This window comes from Salvelinus sp. IW2-2015, linkage group LG10 (genome assembly GCF_002910315.2).
Source record: "Salvelinus sp. IW2-2015 linkage group LG10, ASM291031v2, whole genome shotgun sequence".
Lineage (NCBI taxonomy): Eukaryota > Metazoa > Chordata > Actinopteri > Salmoniformes > Salmonidae > Salvelinus > Salvelinus sp. IW2-2015.
Window position 1 is genome coordinate 2,420,497 of NC_036850.1, and position 24,222 is coordinate 2,444,718.

The window sequence follows — 24,222 nt, forward strand, 5'->3', positions numbered from 1 at the left end:
CCAGGCCAATCGAGGACAACTTGTTCAATAAAATAGCATGATCAACAGTATCAAATGCCACAGACAAGGAAGCGCAATTCATTTTAGTGTCTAAAGCATTGACAAAATCATTAACAACTAATGCGACTGCTGTGATAGTGCTATGCCCTGGCATGAACCCAGATTGAATTAGAGCGAAGTTGCATATTTACCAAAGATTCGAGAATCTTAGCTAGACATGGACACCTGGAAATGGAACGATAATTATCAAGATCACTACTATCCCCGCCCTTATATGAGTTGCATTACATACGCTGTTTTCCATACTTTTGGAATATTTCTTGATAACAATGTTAAGATATGGGCAGCACACTTGAGCAGCCCCTGTGTATTTCTTGGTATCGTTAGCAAGTAAAGCATAAAGATCTCACTTTTCTGTTAATTGCCGAAATGCAAAAACTTGACTACAATTTTCCAAGTCAGTTGATTGGAAATTGCTCCCATGGATGAACCAGACTTGTGGAGGTCTACAATTTTTTTCTGAGGTCTTGGCTGATTTCTTTTGATTTTCCCATGATGTCAAGTAAAGAGGCAATGAGTTTGAAGGTAGGCCTTGAAATACATCCACAGGTACACCTCCAATTGACTCAAATTATGTTGACTCAAATTGACTCAAATGATAATTTTCTGTAATTTTCCAAGCTGTTTAAAGGCACAGTCAACTTAGTGTATGTAAACTTCAGTGAATGAAGTTGAATGAAGTTATTTACAGAACTAATCTGTCTGTAAACAATTGTTGGAAATATTACTTGTGTCATGCACAAAGTAGATGTCCTAACCGACTTGTTAACAAGAAATGTGTGGAGTGGTTGAAAAACAAGTTTTAATGACTCCAACCTAAGTGTTTGTAAACTTCCGACTTCAACTGTACATAGCCATGGAATCACAAGTCACTTTAATAGTGGAACACTAGTCACTCTAATAATGTTTACATTCTGCTTTACTCATTTCATATGTACATGCTGTATTGTACTGTATTTTAGTCAATGCCACTCCGACATTGCTCCTCCTAAAATGTAAGCTGCTAACGTTAGCCATCAAGCTGACGAAGTTAGTCCCAGATTAGTTTTCCAATGGAGCCTTCTTTGTCTGGAGCGGTAAATGAACGATTCCAGTGCTGTAGGACCTGTATCTACTAAATCAAATCAAATGTTATTGGTCACATACACATGGTTAGCAGATGTTATTGCGAGTGTAGCGAAATGCTTGTGCTTCTAGTTCCGACAGTGCAGCAATATCTAACACGTACTCTAACAATTCCACAACAACTACATAGTACACACAAATCTAAGTGAAGGAATGGAATAAGAATATATAAATATAAATATATGGATGAGCAATGACAGAGCGTAATAGGCAAGATGCAATGGATGGTATAAAATACAGTATAGACATATGAGATGAGAACTGCAAGATATGTAGACATTATTAAAGTGGCATTATTAAAGTAACTAGTGATCCATTTATTAAAGTGGTCAATGATTTAAAGTCTGTATGTAGGCAGCATCCTCTCTGTGTTAGTGATGGCTGTTTAAGAGAAGCTGTTTTTCAGTCTCTCTGTCCCAGCTTTGATGCACCTGTACTGCTCTCACCTTCTGGGTGGTGGCGGGGTGTACAGGCAGTGGCGGGGTGAACAGGCAGTGTCCTTGATGATCTTTTTGGTCTTCCTGTGGCATCGGGTGCTGTAGGTGTCCTGTAGGGCAGGTAGTTTGCCCCCGGTGATGCGTTGTGCAAACCGCACCACCCTCTGGAGAGCCCTGCGGTTGTGGGCAGTGCAGTTGCCGTACAAGGCAGTGATACAGCCTGTGCATCTGTAAAAGTTTGTGAGGGTTTTAGGTGGCAAGCCACATTTCTTCAGCCTCCTGAGGTTGAAGAGACGCTGTTGTGCCTTCTTCACCACACTGTCTGTGTGGGTGGACCATTTCAGTTTGTCTGTGATGTATACGCCGAGGAACTTAAAACGTTCCACCTTCTCCACTGCTGTTCCTTCAATGTGGATAGGGAGGTGCTCCCTCTGCTGTTTCTTGAAGTCCACGATCATCTCCTTTGTTTTGTTGACGTTAAGTGAGAGGTTGTTTTCCTGACACCACACTCTGAGTGCCCTCACCTCCTCCCTGTAGGCTGTCTCGTCGTTGTTGGTAATCAAGTCTACTACTGTTGTGTCGTCTGCAAACTTGATGATTGTGTTGGAGCTGTGCTTGACCACGCAGTCATGGGTAAACAGGCAGTACAGGAGGGGGCTGAGAATGCACCCTTGTGGGGCCCCAGTGTTGAGGATTAGCGAAGTGAAGATGCTGTTTCCTACCTTCACCACCTGGGGGCGGCCTGTCAGGAAGTCCAGGACCCAATTGCACAGGGCGGGGTTGAGACCCAGGGCCTCTAGCTTAATGATGAGCTTGGAGGGTACTATCATGTTGAATGCTGAGCTGAAGTCAAATAACAGCATTCTTACATAGGTATTCCTCTTGTCCAGATGGGATAGGGCAGTGTGCAGTGTATTTTAACTGCCTGTGTTTTGTATCTTAATGGTATATTGTGTGTATATTTGCTTCTCTATACTTGCCTATTGATGTGTTTTTTTTGTATTGTGCAGGTCTCAATATGACTTCCATCTGCCTCAAGACATGAATGTGATGCCCCTATCATTTGAGCTCTCTGTGTGTGAGGGTCAATCTTCTGTGCACAAGCAAAGACAATTTATTAAGGTAAATAAAGAAATTGTCTTTCTTCGCGCACAGAAGATTGACTCACACATAGATTGGGTTGTCGTGAGAAATAATAATCACATTTTGCTATCGGGAAACCCCTGTATAGTATATCCTGTTTGAATGGCTTAGTCACCAAACAACACTATTGACAAAATGTTGTTTATAGATTACCTTTTTTGACTGCTGGGGAGGGGGGGGGGTGGCTGAGTGGTTTGACGGTGTCACGCCCTGATCTGTTTCACCTGTTCCTGTGATTGTCTCCACCCCCTCCAGGTGTTGCTTATTTTCCCCAGTGTATTTATCCCCGTGTTTCCTGTCTCTCTGTGTCAGTTCGTCTTGTATGTCAAGTCAACCAGAGTGTTTTTCCCGTACTCCTTTTGCAATTCTCCTTTTTCTAGTCCTCCCCGGTTTTGACCTTTGCATGTTTCTGGACTCTGTACCCGCCTGCCTTGACCATACCTTCTGGACTCTGATCTGGTTTTGACCTTTTGCCTGTCCACGACCATTCTCTTGCCTAACCCTTTGGATTATTAAACATTGTAAGAATCCAACCATCTGCCTCCTGTGTCTGCATCTGGGTCTCGCCTTGTGCTTTGATAGACGGGGGAGAGCTCAGCTGATAGGGGCATCACACTCATGTCTTGAAGATGGACTCAGATGTCAGACGTTAAGTGACAGCTCCCAAGGAAAGGAAAAGACAGAGCTATGAATGCAAGGACTGACCATCCATAATATAACATTGTTTTAGCCAGGCAATACTGTGTTTGTTAACATATTATATATTTTTACAAACATTGGAGTAAAAAAAGCTTGTGTTTTGGGTTCTGATGGAAAAGGTGAACTAAGCTCATGAAGCTTATAAATTAGATTCTTCAAGAATCAATGGGTATACAGTGCATTCAGAAAGTATTCAGACCCCTTCCCTTTTTCCACATTTTGTTACGTTACAGCCTTATTCTAAAATGGATTAAATCGTTTTCCCCCCTCATCAATCTACGCATAATACCCCATAATGACAAAGCAAAAACAGGTTTTTAGAAATGTTTGCTGATGTATAAAAAAAAAACTGAAATATCAAAATTACAGAACTATTCAGACCCTTTACTCATTACTTTGTTGAAGCACCTTTGGCAGAAATTATAGCCTTGAGTCTTCTTGGGTATGACGCAACAAGCATGGCACACCTGTATTTTGGGAGTTTCTCCCATTCTTCTCTGAAGATCCTCTCAAACCCTATCAGGTTGGATGGGGAGCGTCGCTGCACAGCTATTTTCAGGTCTCTCCAGAGATGTTCGGTCAGGTTCAAGTCCGGGCTCTGGATGGCCCACTCACGGACATTCAGCGACTTGTCCCAAAGCCACTCCTGCATTGTCTTGGCTGTGTGCTTAGGGCCATTGTCCTGTTGGAAGGTGAACCTTCGCCCCCAGTCTGAGGTTCTGAGCGCTCTGGAGCAGGTTTTCATCAAGGATCTCTCTGAACTTTTCTCGATCTTTCCCTCAATCCTGACCTAGTTTCCCAATCCGTGCTGCTGAAAAACATCCCCACAGCATGATGCTGCCACCACCATGCTTCACCGTAGGAATGGTATTGGCCAGGTGATGAGCAGTGCCTTGTTTCCTCCAGATGTGACACTTGGTATTCAGGCCAAAGAGTTCAATCTTGGTTTCATCAGACCTGAGAATCTTTTTTTAGGTGGCTTTTGGAAAACTCCAAGCTGGCTTTCGTGTGCCTTTTACTGAGGAGTTTCTTCCATCTGGCCTCTCTACCATAAAGGCCTGATTGGTGGAGTGCTGCAGAGATGATGGTCCTTATGGAAGGTTCTCCCATCTCTAAAGAGGAACTCTGTAACTTTGTCAGAATGACCATCGGGTTCTTGGTCACCTCCCTGACCAGGGACCTTCTCATTTTCGAGTCTCATAGCAAAGGGTCTGAATACTTATGTAAATAATGTATTTCTGTTTTTATTTGTAATACATTTGCAAAAATGTCTAAAAACCTGTTTTCGCTTTGTCATTATTGGTTATTGTGCGTAGATTGATGAGGAGAATAAAATATTTTATCAATTTTAGAATAAGGCTGTAACAAAATGTATAACAAGTGAATGGGACTGAATACTTTCCGATTGCACTTCTAAAATGGATGTAGCAACTAAGGATTCCAGCTTTAACCACTTTCACAACATCACAATTTTGTTGTGCTATAAGTCACTGCCACAATAGTGTATTATCTAGGTCTACGATGTATGTGGCATACCATGTCATTCACACTCACTGAAAAGCAATTTCAAAGCAGTCATGAAGTTTCAGGCTTGGATTTGGCCAACTATTCAAAAAATGATGCCTCTATAGTCATAGTCAGCTTTGTTATGCAGTGCAGATGTGGCCTTCACTGCAGCGTTGGGCCCAATTCGAAATTAAGGCAATTAATTCAGGAAGTGATTTGAATTTAAACTTCAAAAAGGGAAAAACATTTGAAATAAATAGCTTTTACATTTAAGTTTATTAAGAAATCATTGAAAATAGATCAAATCAAATGTATTTATATAGCCCTTCTTACATCAGCTGATATCTCAAAGTGCTGTACAGAAACCCAGCCTAAAACCCTAAACAGCAAGCAATGCAGGTGTAGAAGCACGGTGGCTAGGAAAAACTTCCTAGAAAAGGCCAAAACCTAGGAAGAAACCTAGAGAGGAACCAGGCTATGAGGGGTGGCCAGTCCTCTTCTGGCTGTGCCGGGTGGAGATTATAACAGAACATGGCCAAGATGTTCATTTTTTCAATTATTGAATTGGAATTTCAGTTTACTTCCTGAATTGACTGACTTCAATTCGAATTGACCCCTACCCTGCTTAACTGTGTGCAAATCTCATTAAACTCCGTGTGTAGACTTATGTAAGTGTATGTGTACTATCAACACCCATATTCAAAAGGAGGCAGGGGAGGGTACCAATACTGTACTGTAAACACCAAATGGTTGCAAATAACAGTGGTTCTGCTGTAGGGCCCTAATGTGAACACAAGATGGCTGTATTTAAGTGAACATGCCTTACCATAATCTTTACAGACAGTGGAAAATTCTCTCTGCAGACTCAGTGGTAAGTAAGGATTGAATAGCTGCCAAATGCATGTTTATTTTGAAGCTGTCATATGAAACCAACAATCATTGTATTACATATTCACAGATTTAATTAAAGAGTGATGATTGGGAAGGCATCACATTTCGATTTCCCTTCTATTTATGTGCAGTGTTGTCATTTCCTTTCCTTAGTAGCTGTCACTTAACCTCTGACGTTGAGTCCATCTGAGTCCATCTACAAGACGTGTGAAACCCCTACCAGTTGAGTTCTCCCCCGTCAGACCACTGAGCACAACCCCCAACAGCCAAAAAAGGCCTGAGAGAGCAACTGTTGCATTGAGCCCTGACTAAGAATAAACTAGGCTGTGGTGGGATAAGGTTACCTAGAAGCCCCCTTGTGCTGTTCTGACCTATACCCATGTGAGGCACCAATAATACTGGGTGGGCATTTCAGCAGGGATCTGCAGTCTCTCCCCTGCCCTATTCTTGGCTTTCCCCACTCCTATTTTGCTCTCCTTCACCATCATACGTCTACATTTTCTGCAATGCTTCAAAACAGGCAGCTTTGAAATTCCAATCACCTTTTAATTTTTAAACTTTTTTTCCATTTTTTTTTCCGATATATTCAACCTGTGGATTATATTGGTACAAATAAGGGGCACTACCTTCATTGATACGGTCACAATTCCCTTAATCAGTGGATTCCAATTCGATTTGAAAGACATTGCTAACCTCTTGAATAAAAGCTTTCATATCAACATGCCTGAAGCAGCCCCTGAAGGTACGTCTTTCAAAACATTCTGCATGTTCACTTTGTATGGAGCAGAATTGTTTGCTAAAACATAGTTTGCGTCATTAAAGCAATGTACTATTTGGATTACTTTTGTTTCTCTGGCGTCTCATGATGAGGAAATGTGTTGAAAGTTGATTGCTAAAAATACTGCATATGGTATTAGCACTTTTGCCCCTGTAACATGACAGCTGAAGTGCCCGCTATTTCAAGGCTATAAATCATCGTATGATAGTATTTAACTTCTTTCTCCACCTTATGTAACACAGCAAAAAGGTTCATATTTAACTCTGGGTGCTAAATAAAGTCTCCAGGACTTAGTGTTTAGATATAATGTGTGACGCAGTATTTGTCAGTGACACCTAGCATTGTATCAAGTGTCACCAACTGTGAATATTTAAAAGGTCTGTATCCCTCAGTTGAGTGTGTGGTGTGTAGTTATTCATTCACCATGCTTCATTTATGTTTTATTGGAGGAAGTGAATCATGCAATACATGAGCTGTGTTCGAATACCCTTACTAACATGCTGTATACTACATACTTAATGAGTATATACTACATAAAATGAGTTCATTTTAGTATACTGTAACGAACAGTATCCTTTCAGTTGAGCGTGCTAGCGCTTCGCCTGTCTACCGGAAGTTGATGCTGTTGCTATGCAACCTCTTGCTAGCAGATCAAATGACTAGCTAGACATTTTACAGACAGAGCATTGTCAGATTGTCTGTTTGTAAAATCAGAGCTCTTGGAGCGTCGCTCTGGCTGAGGAATAGAGTTGATCCGAGTGTTTTGACCTCACAACAGCAGTCAAGCACCCACGCTAACTAGCTAACGTTGGCTAGCTACTTCCAGACACAAATTAAAGAACACCTCACTCTGACCATTTTACTCACCCTAGCAGAGCTGTGTTCATATTATCCAGAGTGCTGGTGACTGTAACTGTGCTGCTGGCAACAATTTAATGATGCTGTTTTTTGCCAATGTTTACTAATATGAAAACAGCTTAACAAGCTCTGCTAGGGCGAGTAAATGGTCAGAGTGAGGTGTTCTCTCATTTGTGTTTGGGAGTAGCTAGCCAACGTTAACCACTTAGCTTGGGTGCTTGACTATCGTTGAACGCTCGGATCAACCCTACTCCTCGGCCAGAGCGTCCAGTGTGCACTCTGAAATTACGAACTGACAACGCTCTGGGTTTACAAACGCCCAGAGCGGACTCTGGCTCCAGATTGAATTTACGAACACACCAAAAACCGTAAAATGTTTAGCTAGTCATTTGTTTTGCTAACAAACTAGCAACAGCATCAACTTCCGTTAGACAGGCAAAGCTCTAGTATGCTCAACTGAAAGGATAACGTTTGTTTACAGTATACTTAAATGATCTAATAGTATGTAGTATGTAGTATATACTCATAATGTATGCAGTATACAGTATGTTAGTATGGGTATTCAAACACAGCTAATGAACCAAACTGATGAACAAATTGAAGGAGATGTGATTATAGATTATGATAGAATGGTAAATCTGGATCCAGTACACAAATACATTTCACATAACACATTTAAAGGGGGAAATAGTGTTCTAGTGAAGATGACATCTTTACTCTTATAAAACTGTACACACAAGGGCAAAATTATGTTTTAGATATTGGAGGGGATGAACAGTTTAAGAGAGGGGGGGGGGGGGTCCAGAGATCCTGTTAGGGCATAGGGTGGAAAGCTTGTCACACACACACACATCCTGCAGTTCTTCACATATTTTCCATGGGGAGTAGAGAAGATGTTGCAGTTTTAAAGCAAGCTTTCTGCAGCTTTACACGTTTTGCCAAGGGGAGGAGAGAAGCTTAGACATTTTCTAACACATTTCATACAATTCCACTCATTTTGCCATAGGGCAGAGATCGTTTGTTTTGTTTGTTTTACAGCTAATTTCCTGCAATTCTACACATTTTGCCAAGACTTGTGCCATGTTAATGATATGAGTGAGAGTGACTAACAAAATACATGGGGGTACCCTGGAGGTCAGGGCCCCTGGGCACATGCCCTGCGTGCTCGGTTGGTATTCGGGCCATTATTACTACAAGTTTAGATAGCTGGCTAGACTAACTTACCAATTGTTAGCTGACATTAAGTGACTGTCAGTGACTGACATAACAGGAGAAAAACTGATGATGCACAACAAATTTCGAAGTTACACGTGTATTCTACTATTCTAACTGAACAGTAAATTTAGGCCATTTCAGCCAAACCCGTTGCTGACAGTAGAATGGCTTTACTGAAGAGTTCAGTGACTTTCAACGTGGCACCGTCATAGGATGACACCTTTCGAACAAGTCAGTTCGTAACATTTCTGTACTGCTAGAGCTGCCCTGGTCAACTTTAAATGCTGTTATTGTGAAGTTGAAACAACTAGGAGCAACAACGGCTCAGCCGCYAAGTGGTAGGCCGCACAAGCTCACAGAACGGGACTGCAGAGTGCTGAAGCGTGCAGCGATCGTCTGTCCTCGGTTGCAACACTCACTACCGAGTTCCAAACCTCTGGAAGCAACGTCAGCACAAGAACTGTTCATTGGGAGCTTCATGAAATGGGTTTCCATGGCTGAGCAGCCACACCCATGCCTAAGATCACCATGCGCGATGCCAAGCGTCGGTTGGAGCGGTGTAAAGCTCGCGGCCATTGGACTCCTGGCTTCCACCCGCCAGTGGAAACGCGTTCTCTGGAGTAATGAATCATGCTTCACCATCTGGTAGTCCAACAGACGAATCTGGGTTTGGAGGAAGCCAGCAGAACACTACCTGCCTGAATGCATAGTGCTAACTGTAAAGTTTGGTGGAGGATGAATAATGGTCTGGGGCTGTTTATCATGGTTCAGGCTAGGTCCCTTAGTTAGAGTGAAGGGAAATCTTAACTTTACAACATACAATGACATTCTAGATGATTCTGTGCTTCCAACTTGTGGCAATAGTTTGGAGAAGGCCCTTTCCTGTTTCAGCATGACAATTCCCCTGTGCACAAAGCGAGGTCCATACAGAAATGGTTTGTCAAGATTGGTGTGGAAGAACTTGATTTGCCTGCACAGAGCCCTGACCTCAACCCCATCGAACACCTTTGGGATGAATTGGAACGCCGACTGCGAGCCAGGCTTAAAGCCCAACATCAGTGCCCGGCCTCGCTAATGGTCTTGTGGCTGAATGGAAGCAAGTCCCCCCATGTTGGAGTTGACTGAGTTGAACAGGGTTAACAGGTCCTGAGGGGAATCCAAGGCAGTGGTGGTGAGTGAAGTCCAGAGCAAGGTGGTTGGGTGGTGAGATGTGGTACAGGAGCCAGAGCGGTACCTTCAATGAGAGGACAAAACGGTGTAAGGCAGGGACACAGACAGACAGAGACAGAGAGAGACACAGACACAGACAGAGAGAGACAGAGAGAGACACAGACAGAGAGAGACAGAGAGAGACACAGACATTTCAACCAAATGAAAAAAAACAAAATGAATGAACAATCTGAGCGGCTGAGCAGAGGAGACTCAGTGCGTCCGAACAGAGTCGGATTAACTAATTTGGGGCCCTGGGGCACCTACCTCAAGAGAGCCCCCCAACTCGCCTAAAATATATATTTTTTGGGGGGGTTAAACAGATTTATTTAGGAAAACAGCTAACTTCCTGCATTTCAACACATTTTGCCATGGGGCAGAGAGAAAAATGTGCAGTCTTATAATGCTATTCTACACATTTTGTCATGCGGGCTGAAAGACAAAGTTGCTGTTTTATAGCTCATCTCATGCTATTCTTTACATTTTGCCATGAGGATGAGATAAAATAATAATTTCCTGCAATTCTACACATTTTGCTATTGTTTATGACGTGTTTATGACGTGTTCATATGCTATCTGGGGGAACCCTGACCTTTGAGTTGAAATAAATTATTGTTGAGGACGAATCGACCTGTTCTGTGGGAATTTCGCCTATGGTTTGAAGTCATGTGATGTGCTCTGTCGTACTCAAATCCCTGGGCTCCAGCTGTAATATTAATATTAATCATAAGAGAGCTTTAGCAACATGTTTGTGGATAATAAGTCTAAGGTCCCATCCAGAAATAACCCCTAGGCAATTGTGTCATTCTGAAAGGATTGGATAGGTATAAGCTAAGCAATATGGCAAAATGTTCACCACGTCTATCAGAGGGCAACATTCTTGACATTACATTTGAGTCATTTAGTAATGTAGTTCCGCACCCCAAAATGCCTTGACTCTTCTGGGTCAGTTGTATGAACAGTGCTTCTCTGGAGTATGTTGTAGTATTGTGCAAAGGGTTCCGGGTTAACATCCAGGGTAAGGAAGAAATGGACGGATTATGGGCGGGCCATATAAATAAGTGAAATATTGAAATATTGATACTTTATTTTGACCGAGATAAGCATGGACAGAAAGACTCACCAATCTCACGTAAAGCATCAGAGCGAGCGAAACAGCGCCCTCTCTGTCTCAGTATGTGTAGCCCACGTATCTGATGTTGTCTGGCCAAAAACAGTATGGCATGACATACTCTTTTTGGCCAAACAGAATTTGTATTTATTTTGGATTACCATTAGCTGTTGCCAAGACAGCAGCTACTCTTCCTGTACCTCAGGCCCCTACTCTACTACCACATATCTACAACACAAAATGAATGTGTATGTATGGGTATAGTGCTTATGTTATTGTGTGTTTGTATGCATGTGTCTGTGCCTATGTTTGTGTGTTGCTTCACAGTTCTCGCTGTTCCATAATGTGTATTTGTATCTGCTTTTTAAACAAACTTTACTGCTTCGATCAGTTACTTGATGTGGAATAGAGTTCCATGTAGTCATGGCTCTATGTAGTACTGTGCACCTCCCATAGTCTGTTCTGAACTTGGGGACTGTGAAGAGACCTCTGGTGGCATGTCTTGTGGGGTATGCATGGGTGTCCGAGCTGTGTGCCATTAGTTCAAACAGACAACATGTTAATACTTCTCACAAATACAAGTAGTGATGAAGTCAATTTCTCCTTCACTTTGAGTCAGGAGAGATTGACATGCATATTATTAATGTTACCTCTCTGTGTACATCGAAGGGCCAGCCGTGCTGCACTGTTCTGAGCCAATTGCAATTTTCCTAAGTCCCTCTTTGTGGCACCTGACCACACAACTGAACAGGTGCGACAAAACTAGGGCCTGTAGGACCTACCTTGTTGATAATGCTGTTAAGAATGCAGAGCAGCTCTTTATTATGGACAGACTTCTCCCCATCCTAGCTTTTGTTGTATCAATATATTTTAACCATGTCAGTTCAACTTGCTCAATTACCACATTGTTCATTACAAGATTTAGTTGAGGTTTAGGGTTTAGTGAATGATTTTTCCCAAATACAATGCTTTTAGTTTTAGAAATATTTAGGACTAATGTATCTCCTTTCCACCCATTCTGAAACTAACTGCAGCTCTTTGTTAAGTGCTGCAGTCAACTTCTGTGACTGTGGTAGCTGACGTGTATAGTGTTGAGTCATCCGCATACATAGACACACTGGCTTTACTCATGTCGTTAGTAAAGATTGAAAAAAGTAAGGGGCCTAGACAGCTGCCATAGGGAATTCCTGATTCTACCTGGATTTTGTTAGAGATTCTTCCATTAAAGAACACCCTCTGTGTTCTGTTAGACAGGTAACTCTTCATCCATAATATAGCAGTGGGTGTAAAGCCATAACACATATGTTTTTCCAGCAAAAGACTATGATCAATAATGTCAAAAGCCGCACTGTAGTCTAACAAACAGCCCCCACAATCTTTTTATCATCATTTTCTCTCAGCCAATCATCAGTCATTTGTGTAAGTGCTGTGCTTGTTGAATGCCCTTCCGTTTAAGCATGCTGAAAGTCTGTTGTCTAATTGTTTACTGTAAAATAGCATTGTATCTGGTCAAACACAATCTTTTCCAAAGGTTTCCAAAGGGTTGGTAGCAGGCTGATTGGTGGGCTATTTGAGCCAGTAAAGGGGGCTTACGTGTCCTTAGGTTCCCTATGAAATAACATTTGCTTCCCTCCAGACACTTTCTATTCGGCTTAAATTAACGATATGGCAAATAGGAGTTGCAATATCATCCGCTATTATCTTCAGTAATTTTCCATCCGAGTAGGTAATACATTTTTACAGTTAAATTATGGCTTTAAGATAAAACCCTTTTTTTTAAATCACGGGACCACCCATGAAGAAAACATGCCCTCATATGGAAATCAAATGCCCGTCCAACTGGTTCTGGCACCGCACCAGAATAGGTAACGCTAAAAACCATCAACTACATCCACCTCCCTTTGACTTCCTCTGCAGAAACCCCAGAAGTTGACTGAGTCAACTTTGCACATCCGAGTCGCTGGCATCACTACAACAAAGTGAGGTCCGTCCCTGTCTGGATGGGGCCTTAGACTTATTAACCACAACAAACACGTGGCTAAAGCTGTCTTATGACAGCTGAGGGATAYTACTAGTAGCATTTTTRTTTTAGAGTGTATAATAAGGGTACCAAAAATTCCTGAGGATTTATCTGTCTAGAGGCCAGTAAATAACCTATTGAATGTCAAACTATTTGTGTTGTATTTATTTGTGTTAATTGGGTATTGAAAACAATTATACGGTCATGCACTTAACAGGACGTGTACATATTCCAAGCTCTGTGGCATATTTAAAGATATCACTACTATAATAGGAAATATCACTGACAGAATAGCTACCTGATTTGTTGAATTGCTACTCCTCACTCAGCCTAAGATGAATCACTAGTATAGAGTAAGTATGACTATCATGCATTACTGGCAGCAATTTAAAGCTTATTCATGCTTCCAGGTGCAGCGGTGGAGTCCATCTCAGCTGCTGTAGCCGATGGGCTGAATGGGAACGTGGTGCCCCCAACATCCCCTCCTAAGGCCCAAGGGTTTGGAATATACAAGAAACTAACCTTTTCTGTAGAGTTAGTGGTGACTATCGGCCTCCTTCTCTCCTGGATTACTGCAGGCTTCATGATGTTTGACGTTGTAGAATATAAAGGGGTCACTGGTAAGTCAATCTTTCTTTGACATTTGTTAAGTCTTATGGAGACCATTCGTTTGATCATATTTGAACGTATTTCATGTTAAACAGTATTACTGTATTTAAGTTTTTTACCCTAACCCTAGTTCCCAATGTTTGTCACAATGCTTATTTGCAGACATTCAAGATGTAGTTTTGGATCCCATGAAAGCTGTTAATGATGCTGTAGAGGGAATGTCCAACATGTTCTATGAGGCTCAAGGTAGCTATGTATATCTTGTAATATTGTTATCCAGAATCCTGTTCAATTTAAAAACTGCGTAAAGCAATATACATTTTCTTACTGTGTCCTCAGAATGTGCATTTGCTCCTCATTTGAGTCTGGACCCCATGAATGCTGTCAAAGATGTAAAAGATTTATTTGTGGACTTCCTCTCTGATGATGACGGTATAAGGATGCCCAATGGTGTTAAAGTGGTCTTATGTTTTTGGAATATTTGGGGGCGGGGAGTTAAAAAAWAAAATTGTTTCCTTATGTTAATGAATGTTAGGCCGGGATTCAAAGCAACACAGATTAATGATATTGCACTGTACTTGACTTTGCACTGCAATCTTGATTAGTAGTTGTAACTTCCTATCACGGAAATACATCACAAAAACACAACTCTTCTGAAAAGCTGTATTTGATTCCAACAMTATATGCTATGTTCAATCATTCAAAATGCTAATAGAAAAGTTGCACAACCTGATCATAAATAGAATAAAAATGGTAGAATTTATTTTCTATAGGCGTTGTGATTTTTCCGTAGATCCACCTACGACACATAATCTACACATTCTACGTCTATGTCAAGTGCTGTGCAATATTAGTAATCTGTGCCCCCCCCTGCTGTATTAATTTAAAACACCAAAATACACCTAACTTCTGCAACTATTTAGATGTTACTACATTGGACTAGTAAATGAATATGACATGTTTGAAAATGTTTATTTTCTCAGGAAACTTTTACCTGAGCTACGTTGACCCGGTGATTATTGGCAGACGTGTGTTCAATGTCACCAATAACTCTATATGTGAAGTCYTGGGTTACATACAAGGCACACTCTGTGTTCTATTGGATGCCATATTGGATATCCTGCAGGGTATGTCCACACTTTTATTACACACCATTATTTTCTATAAATATTCTGTTATTTCTTTGTTGGTATGGATAAAAAGTAAATGTTCTTAATACATGTGATGASCTCTCCATATTTTCTTCTATGCTCAGCCCTTCTCCATGCAGTGAGCATCAATGCAGTAGACGTAGTGCATGTTATCACTGACTGTACAAGTTCTACTGGAACCTACATAAGGGACCTGCTGCCAGGTATACACTTCTGTAGAGCAATTTACTGCAAAATAGTTCAAATCAAAGCATGGATTTTCAGAATTTTCACCTCACCTCTCCTATGAACAGGTATCCCTCAAGAAGTGAACGTCGATCCCATGCTGGTTCTCAGAAGAATGTTTGGGATTGTCATTGAGCAGAAGAACATGCTTGTGGACTATGTCTCCAACTTGCTAATAGGCGATCAAGGTACTTATAAATAGCAACAAGCTTAGCAAGTAGCTTGRATTAGAGCACATSTCAAACWCATTCCAGGGAAATGTCTGCYGGTRTTCYCTCCACCCTTGTACTTCATTGWTGAATTAAGGTCACTCATTAGTAAGGAACTCCCCTCACCTGGTTGTCTAGGTCTTAATTGAAAGGAAAAACCAAAACCCTGCAGACACTCGGCWCTCCGTGGAATGAGTTTGACACCCCTGTATTAGTGGGTATTTTCAGGGAACAGTAATAATAATGTATGAATTCGCTTATTCAATTGCTATGAGGCTGTGTTACTGTATGTCAAGCCATTCTTGGTTCATGGTGTGTCTGGGAACACATGACCACCACTGAACTTAATATTAGGACGAAGAAAAAAAAAAATCTATCTTTCAAAAATCCAGTTCTTTCATTCCAATTCTTATTTTCATATCCTAATGGAGCASCACCAGCTAATGGTCTTTTTGTATCTTTAGGGGTCATTCCTGAGATGAACTTTGACCCTATGAAAGTGGTCTCAGATGCAGTGCTTGAGATTGCAGATGGGAAAAACATGTTCATGGATTATCTGTCCAACATGTTTATGGATGACAAAGGTATACCTGGTTATGTGTGACCATCATATGCKTTCTATGACATAAGAACAGTAATAGGACATAGATAATGTGACATATGACATYCAGTCAYGTCCAACATTATTGGCACCATTGATAAAGATTGCTCAGTATTTGTATTATTTATCAAGGGTGCCAATCATTTTGGACCTGACATCAATAACGTACAATCTCATTCATGATACTGTTCTGGCTATACACTGAGTGTACGAAAKATTAGGAACCRTTTCCATMACYTAGACTGATCAGGTGAATTCAGATGAAGCTATGATCCTTTACTGATGTCACCTGTTAAATCCACTTCAATCAGTGTTGATGAAGGGGAGGAGACAATTTAAAGAAGGATTTTTAATCCTTYAGACAATTGAGACATGGATTGTGTATGTGTGCCATTCAGAGGGTGAATGGGCAAGACAAAAGATTGAAGTGCCTTTGAACYGGATATGGTAGTATGTGCCATGCGCACTGGTTTGAGTGTGTCAAGAACTGCAACGCTGCTGGGTTTTCACACTCAACAGTTCCCCGTGTGTGTCAAGAATGGTCCACCACCCAAAGGACATCCAGCCAACTTGGCACAACTGTGGGAAGCATTGGAGTCAACATGGGCCAGCATCCCTGTGGAAATCTTTCGACACCTTGTAGAGTCCATGCACTGGCGAATTRAGGCTGTTCTGATGGCAAAAGGTGTTCCTAATGTTTTGTACACTGGGCCTTTACTTGTTATCTGCTCAAGTAACTCAAATGTATGCAAATGTCTTGACATAAGCACATGATTTTCACATATGAAATTACGAATAACATGTACATGTACAGTATGTTTCAAGATATTGACTCCCACGTGTCTGTTTTCTTTTGGGTGTAGATGAACCTAGTACTATACCAGCATCTGTGATGCATGTGATAAGGAAGAAAGGTAGGTTTTTGTTCATTTCTCAGTTCGTTAATAATTACCAAACTCTCTCAGAATTCGTTGAGGTTGATTTTTAAGCAAACGCTCACGATYCTGTCGATTTACTATTAGGTTGTTTGATGAAATCCCTTCCCTTTCATTTCATCAATAGATTTTCAATCAAATCAATGTTTTCCTTCTTCCAATCCTAGGAGAGTTTTTGCCACCCCTGGAAAAAGGTACGTAACAATCGTTCGTACACCAATTGTCACCACTACCAAAGGATGATGTTAATACAGTAACAAATGTAGAGTGTCATCAATTGTCAACTKATTTGATCCGGCTGTGGAATTTTGCTTTCATGTGGTGTGATGTTGTTTGATGACTTGAAATGTTTTTGTTTCGTTTGTTGGGTTGTGTAAATCTAGTTTTATTATATGTTATAAGGGGCGACTGAGGTTATCACATAATATTTTTGAATGTGATCAGTTACAAGATTTTCCTCATTACAAAATGATCTACAGAATATTTTTGGTTTGTTTCATCCATGCCAATAGTTGAGACAATTTGAAAATCTCGGTCTCCCGTGTTAAAAATCATCCAATCTCATTCAGTGTGCAAAGGTGTGGCTMCCTGTACTAATCATTGTTGCCTTGCAAAATGGATGTGTATTTGTAACATTCTGACACTAGCTTGGTTTCCACCCAATTGGCGACAGATTTTCATGACAATACACGAGAATCCGCATAGGAAAAAAAAAATCAGTGAGTGATGTATTGCACACAAAATTWAAAATCTAAAGTTCAACATGTTTCCATTGCATTTTCAACTACAACGATGGTTTCTTCACAAAAATGTTTGCGTTGAATAGCAAATGTTCCTACTCTTGTCTTGGCACATGCACTCTAGCCAACAGTAGGCTGTGCAGGTATAGTCTGCATGATGAGATTACTATGGATAAGAGCGAGAATATTAGTATTTGTCAAACAGCAGTCAAGCATCGATCATCATGTCACCAGAATAAGACCCTGGATATTTATTGGAAGTCGCATCAACATCACAGTGCACATTCACCACCCTGTGAAGTTCATCATAACTAGTTTCATCTGTAGCCTAATWAACTGTATGCTTTCCCGATTCGTAATGGGAGTCGGACCACACACCATATCATCGCGTTACTCCAACGTTACTCTAATACGATGGTTATCATATCAATATTTGCGCATAAAGGCATTTTMTGGTGGTTCATTTCTTTACTATCAAAAGAGGAGAGACGAAGTTATCACACAAGTCAGAGTTATACTTAAACTAAATCTTTAATGGTGAGAGCTTTGCAATAGCGATGGCTTGTCGACGAATCGCCACCGTCTCTGATGATCCGTTGCGAGCGGCGACACAAAAGGCTACCGAGATCTTTTTTAGCCAAGATACACCCCTTTCAACCTACATGACGAACAACAGATGTATAGAATGGGTCACGGGGTTAATATTTGTATGAAAGTTTTCATTGTATAGACCAGTGTCTGGCCCTCCGACTCCAAACTGGAACCGTCTCTCTCTGGTACCATACAGAACAGAAACATTAGCTCATGCTCTGGTATGCTCTTTAGTTTTTATCACCCAAAGACATCGTAAATCTCCTCTGTCAGCGTTATCTCCCAGAGGCCCATCCACACAATAGCTATAAGAATACTCTATTATGTCGAATAAAACAACCATTTGATGCAATAAAAGTATTATAACATCATTTGCAATTTTGCCACCATAGTTTCCTTCGCCATTTCTCGCATAATTAATTTTATAGACACCAAAAATTGTCCTGTTTCCATCATAGTGGTCGTGATGATTTTTTTTTGTCAGTATGACTTGGATGGAAATGTGGTTACTGAGTTGTAATAATGCTCTGACAATGGAGCTTGCTGTGAAACACTTTGGCGTTAACTATTATTTAAGGGAAGTAGGTTGCGGCGTGAACCTTTTTTTTCACTATTTCATAATCTAATTTTGCACAGTGCCTTCAGAAAGTATGCACACCCCTTGACTTACTCCCCATTTTGTTTTGTTACAGCCTGAATTCAAAATGTGTTTTCTTCTCACCCATCTCAAATCAAATCAAATTGTATTTGTCACATGCGCCGAACACAACAGGTGTAGTAGACCTTACTGTGAAATGCTTACTTACAAGCCCTTAACCAACAATGCAGTTCAAGAAACAGAGTTAAGGAAATATTTACTAAATAAACTAAAGTAAAAAAAAAAAAGTAACACAAGAAAAATACATAACAATAACGAGGCTATATACAGGGGATACCAGTACCGGGGGGGGGGTGGGGTCAATGTAAAAAATGGTGGCCATTTTATTAATTGTTCAGCAGTCTTATGGCTTGGTGGTAGAAGCTGTTAAGGGTCCTTTTGGTCCTAGACTTGGTGCTCTGGTACTGCTTGCCGTGCGGTAGCAGAGAGAACAGTCTATGACTAGCGTGGCTGGATGTCAATGACAATTTCTACGGCCTCCAGTCACTTTCTGGGTGACTGGAGTCTTTGACAGTTTTTTGGGCCTCTGACACAACCTAGTTAATAGGTCCTGGATGGCAGGAAGCTTGGTCCCAGTGATCTACTGGGCCATACGCACTACCCTCTGTAGCGCCTTACGGTCAGATCCCGAACAGTTGCATCTACACACAATACCCCATAATGACAAAGTGAAAACATGTTTTTAGTCATTTAAAAAAATCATATAAAATCTAATTGTATTAATCACATGCCCTGAATACAATATGTGTAGACCTTACAGTGAAATGCTTACTTACCTAACCAACAATACAGTTTGAGAGAAATACGGATAAGAATAAGAAATAAAAGTAACAAGTAATTAAAGAGCAGCAGTAAAATAACAATAGCAAGACTATATACAGGGGGTTACCGGTACAGAGTCAATGTGTGGGGGCACCAGTTAGTTGAGGTAGTATGTACATGTAGGTAGAGTTATTAAAGTGACTATGCATAGATAATAACAACAGAGAGTAGCAGCAGTGTAAAAGAGGGGTGGGGGGCGGCAATGCAAATAGTCTGGGTAGCCATTTGATTAGAAGTTCAGGAGCATTATGGCTTGGGGGTAGAAGCTGTTTAGAAGCCTCTTGGACCTAGACTTGGCACTCCAATACTGCTTGTCGTGCGGTAGCAGAGAGAATAGTCTATGACTAGCGTGGCTGGATGTCAATGACAATTTCTACGGCCTTCCTAGATGGATTTGACCATTTCTAGGGCCTTCCTCTGACACTGCCTGATATACAGGTCCTGGATGGCAGGAAGCTTGGCCCCATTGATGTACTGGCCCATTCGCACTACCATCTGTAGTGCCTTGTGGTCGGAGGCTGAGCAGTTGCCATACCAGGCAGTGATGAAACCAGTCAGGATGCTCTCGATGGTGCAGCTGTAGAACCTTTTGAGGATCTGCGGACTCATGCCAAATATTTTCAGTCTCCTGAGGGGGAATATGTTTTGTCGTGCCCAATTCACGACTGTCTTGGTGTGCTTGGACCATGTTAGTTTGTTGGTGATGTGGACACCAAGGAACTTGAAGCTCTCAACCTGCTCCCCTGCAGCACAGTCGTGCTCAGTCCTCTTTTTCCTGTAGTCCACAATCATCTCCTTTGTCTTGATCACGTTGAGGGAGAGGTTGTTGTACTGGCACCACACGGCCAGGTCTCTGACCTCCTCCCTATAGGCTGTCTCATCATTGTCAGTGATCAGGCAAACTTGTGTCATCGGCAAACTTAATTAAGGTGTTGGAGTCGTGCCTGGCCGTGCAGTCATGAGTGAACAGGGAGTAGAGGGGACTGAGCACGCACCACTGAGGGGCCCCTGTGTTGAGGATCAGTGTAGCGGATGTGTTGTTACTTACCCTTACCACCTGGTGGRGGCCCACCAGGAAGTCCAGGATCCAGTTGCAGAGGGAGGGGTTTAGTCCCAGGGTCCTTAGCTTATTGATGAGCTTTGAGGGCACTATGGTGTTGAACGCTGAGCTGTAGGCAATGAATAGCATTCTCACATAGGTGTTCCTTTTGTCCAGGTGGGAAAGGGCAGTGTGGAGTGCAATAGAGATTGAATCATGTGGGGATCTGTTGGGGTGGTATGCAAATGAGAGTGGGTCTAGGGTTTCTGGGAGAATGGTATTGATATGAGCCATGACCAGCCTTTCAAAGCACTAGAGTGCTACGGGTCGGTAGTCATTTAGGCAGGTTACCTTAGTGTTCTTGGGCACAGGCACTATGGTGGTCTCCTTAAAACATGTTGGTATTACAGACTCGGACAGGGAGAGGTTGTAAATGTCAGTGAAGACACTTGCCAGTTGCTCAGCGCATGTTCGCAGTACACGTCCTGATAATCCGTCTGGCCCTGCAGCCTTGTGACCGGTGAGCTGTTGAAAGGTCTTACTCACATCGGCTGCGGAGAGCGTGATCACACAGTCTTCTGGAACAGCTGGTGCTCTCATGCATGTTTCAGTGTTATTTGCCTTGAAGCAAGCATAGAAGTAGTTTAGCTCGTCTGGTCGGCTCGTGTCACTGGGCAGCTCTCAGCTGTGCTTCCATTTGTAGTCTGTAATGGTTTGCAAGCCCTGCCACATCCGTCCAGTGTCAGAGCCGGTGTAGTACGATTCGTAGCAAATGTATTGAAATTGAAATACAGAAATAACTAATTGAAATTAGTATTCACACCCCTTTGCTCCAAATTGAGCTGAGGTGCATCCATTTTATTTTGATAATTTTTTAGATGTCACTACAACTTGATTTGAGTCCACCTGTGGCCAATTCAGTTGTTTGGACATTACTTTTACTATTCTTTTTTTAACCTTTATTTAAGTAGGCAAGTCAGTTAAGAACAAATTCCTATTTTCAATGACGGCCTAGGAACAGTGGCTTGTTCAGGGGCAGAACTACAGATTTTAACCTTGTCAGCTCGGGGATTCGATCTTGCAACCTTCGAAAGAAACACACCTGTATATAATTTCCCACAGTTGACAGTGCATGTCAGAGCATAAACTATACCATCAAGCCCAAGGAACTGTCCGATGATCTCTGAGATATAATTATATCTGGGGAAGGGTATAAAACATTTCTAGAGTGTTGAACGTTTCCAAAAGCACAGTGGTCTCCAACATTGGGAAATTGAAAAAATATGGAACTACCCAGGCTCTGCCTAGAGCTGGCCATCCGACCAAACTGAGAAACCAGGCAAGAAGTACCTTGTTCAGGCAGGTGGCCAAGAACCCAATGACTACTCTGACAGAACTAGAGAGTTCCTAGACTGAGATGGGAGAACCTGCCCGAAGGACAGCGGTCTCTACAGCACTTCACCAATCTGAGCTTTATAGGAGAGTGGGCAGACGGAAGCCACATCTGAGAAAAAGGCACATGACAGCACGGCTGGAGTTTGCAAAAATATACTTGAGAGAGCATAAGGCAAAAGATTCTGTGGTCTGCTGAGACAAAACTCCTTGGCTTGAACGCAAAGTGATATGTCTTGAGAAAACCAGGCACAGCTCATCACCTGTCTAACACCATCCCTACCGTGAAGCATAGTCATGGCAGCAGCATGCTATGGGGATGCTTTTCAGCAGCAGGGACTGAGAAACTGGTAATTATAGAGGGCATAAAGAATGGAGCCAAATACAAGCACAAGCAAATTCTTGATGAGAACCTACATCAGAGTGCAAACAACCTTAGACTGTGGTGAAGATTTACGTTCCAACAGGYCAATTACCACAAGCATACAGCCAAAGCAATGCTGGAATGGCTTCAGAACAATAATGTGAAAGTTCTTGAGTGGCCCAGCCAAAGCCTAGACTTGAATCCCATTGAAAATCAGTGGAAAGACTTGAAGAATATTGTTCACCGCCACTCCCCATCTAACTTAACAGAGCTTAAGAAAATCCCCAATTCCAGATGTGTATAGCTGATACAGACATACCCAAGATGACTCAAAGCTGTAATCGCTGCCAAATGTGCTTCTGCAAAGTATTGACTCGGGGGTGTGAATACTTATGTAAATGAGCTATTTCTGTTTTTCATTTTCGATAAATGTGCTAAACATTTCTAAAAATATTTGTCATGGGGTATTGTGTGTAGATGGGTGAGATTTTTATTTTGAATTCAGGCTGTAACACAACAAAATGGGGAATAAGTCACGAGATATGAATACTTTAAGTTAATGTATGTAGACTACTAATGGGACAATAATTATGTTTAATGGGAAAATGTTAATATTTCATGCTCATCATATTAGGCCTTTGGTAATAATTCAATAAATGTCTGAACTAAAATGTCTTTGTGGTTTTGGAATTGGTGACTGACTGCATTTTATTTCCTCATTCTAATTGTAAATACACACCCTGACAGTTCCTTCGTTGTAACAGTTTGTGTTTCTGTTGTCATGTGTTCATTCATCCTTTTTTGTGTTCATATTGTTCCCCTATCAATTATTGGATATACTGAAGTTTGTAAAGCATGAGGTGTCTCTGAAATGGAAATCTATTGGTTTAGGAGATGCATTCTCTTCTTCCATGTTGTTTTGTACCCCTCTTGCATTGTTTCTGCATTACCTGTTTGATTGACTGACCACTGACTAAATGTTGCAATTCAAGTGTTCACTACTGGTTAAAGTAAATAGATGTAGTCTACATTCCACCAAGGAAAAAGTTAAACGGTTGGCATCGTATTTCAATAGGGATTATTTAATGTGTGAGATTTTATGTCTGGAATAGTTTTCATCTAAGCAACAAATGATAGACAGTCAACCCAACCCTTTAGATAAAAAGGTGTCAAGTGCATATAATTGCCGGCTYGATAAAACATGAAATCAGCCAATCAGAGTGCAGCATGTGGTGTACCTTGTATGAATATGACGAATGTTGGAATGTGTTGCCATTTCATTTCCATAACTCTGTCAATGTCTTAATGTTTGCGTTGTTTGCATCTGCACCAACTCACCTCTGACGAATGCTAATGAGATGTGGAGATGGTGAAGTCAATAATAAAAGACAAAGTGGCTTGGTGACACAGTTGCAGAATTGATGGGCACTACAAAGGACGGTGACCCTGCACCTGAAATAAGCGCCACTCCAGTTGTGGCGGAGAAGGATGAGGATGTCAAAGAGGCTGAAGAAGAGCAAGGAGACAAGGACYGTACTGATGACAGTTCAGAGGGGGTGAAGAAATACACCACCCCWAAAAATGTGTGGATCCAAAAACAGATGCTTAGAGTCATGGGATCTAAGGCCCACTTAAGAGCTGGAGAGGCACTTCCTAAGGATATGGATGAAGACCAACAAGGTATTTGGAAACATTTCATATCATTAGCTACGATGACCAAAATGTGATTTTAATTTCTGATAGGATAGTCATCATATCAAAGTAAATTGCTATTAAAAGTTAATTAAAGACAGCGAAAATACGTTAATTTGTTGCCATTACATCACTGATGTAG

At 41.4% G+C, this 24,222-nt stretch overlaps 1 protein-coding gene across 2 annotated transcripts in view; it reads left to right on the top strand.

The window, feature by feature from the left end:
* The first annotated feature begins 6,259 nt into the window (after nt 1-6,259).
* Nucleotides 6,260-24,222, top strand: part of LOC111969081 (myb-like protein X) — a 116,738-nt gene continuing 98,775 nt past the window's right edge. The window contains exons 1-11 of one of the 2 annotated variants that reach the window (XM_070445313.1): nt 6,260-6,603; nt 13,463-13,672; nt 13,824-13,907; nt 14,001-14,111; nt 14,645-14,788; nt 14,917-15,015; nt 15,106-15,225; nt 15,711-15,830; nt 16,711-16,761; nt 16,950-16,976; nt 23,799-24,068. In XM_070445313.1, coding sequence (XP_070301414.1) covers nt 6,582-6,603; nt 13,463-13,672; nt 13,824-13,907; nt 14,001-14,111; nt 14,645-14,788; nt 14,917-15,015; nt 15,106-15,225; nt 15,711-15,830; nt 16,711-16,761; nt 16,950-16,976; nt 23,799-24,068 — 1,258 coding nt within the window. In that variant the 5' untranslated portion in view covers nt 6,260-6,581. The remainder of the gene's footprint in view (nt 6,604-13,462; nt 13,673-13,823; nt 13,908-14,000; nt 14,112-14,644; nt 14,789-14,916; nt 15,016-15,105; nt 15,226-15,710; nt 15,831-16,710; nt 16,762-16,949; nt 16,977-23,798; nt 24,069-24,222) is intronic. The other variant, XM_023995030.2, reaches the window with a different exon arrangement.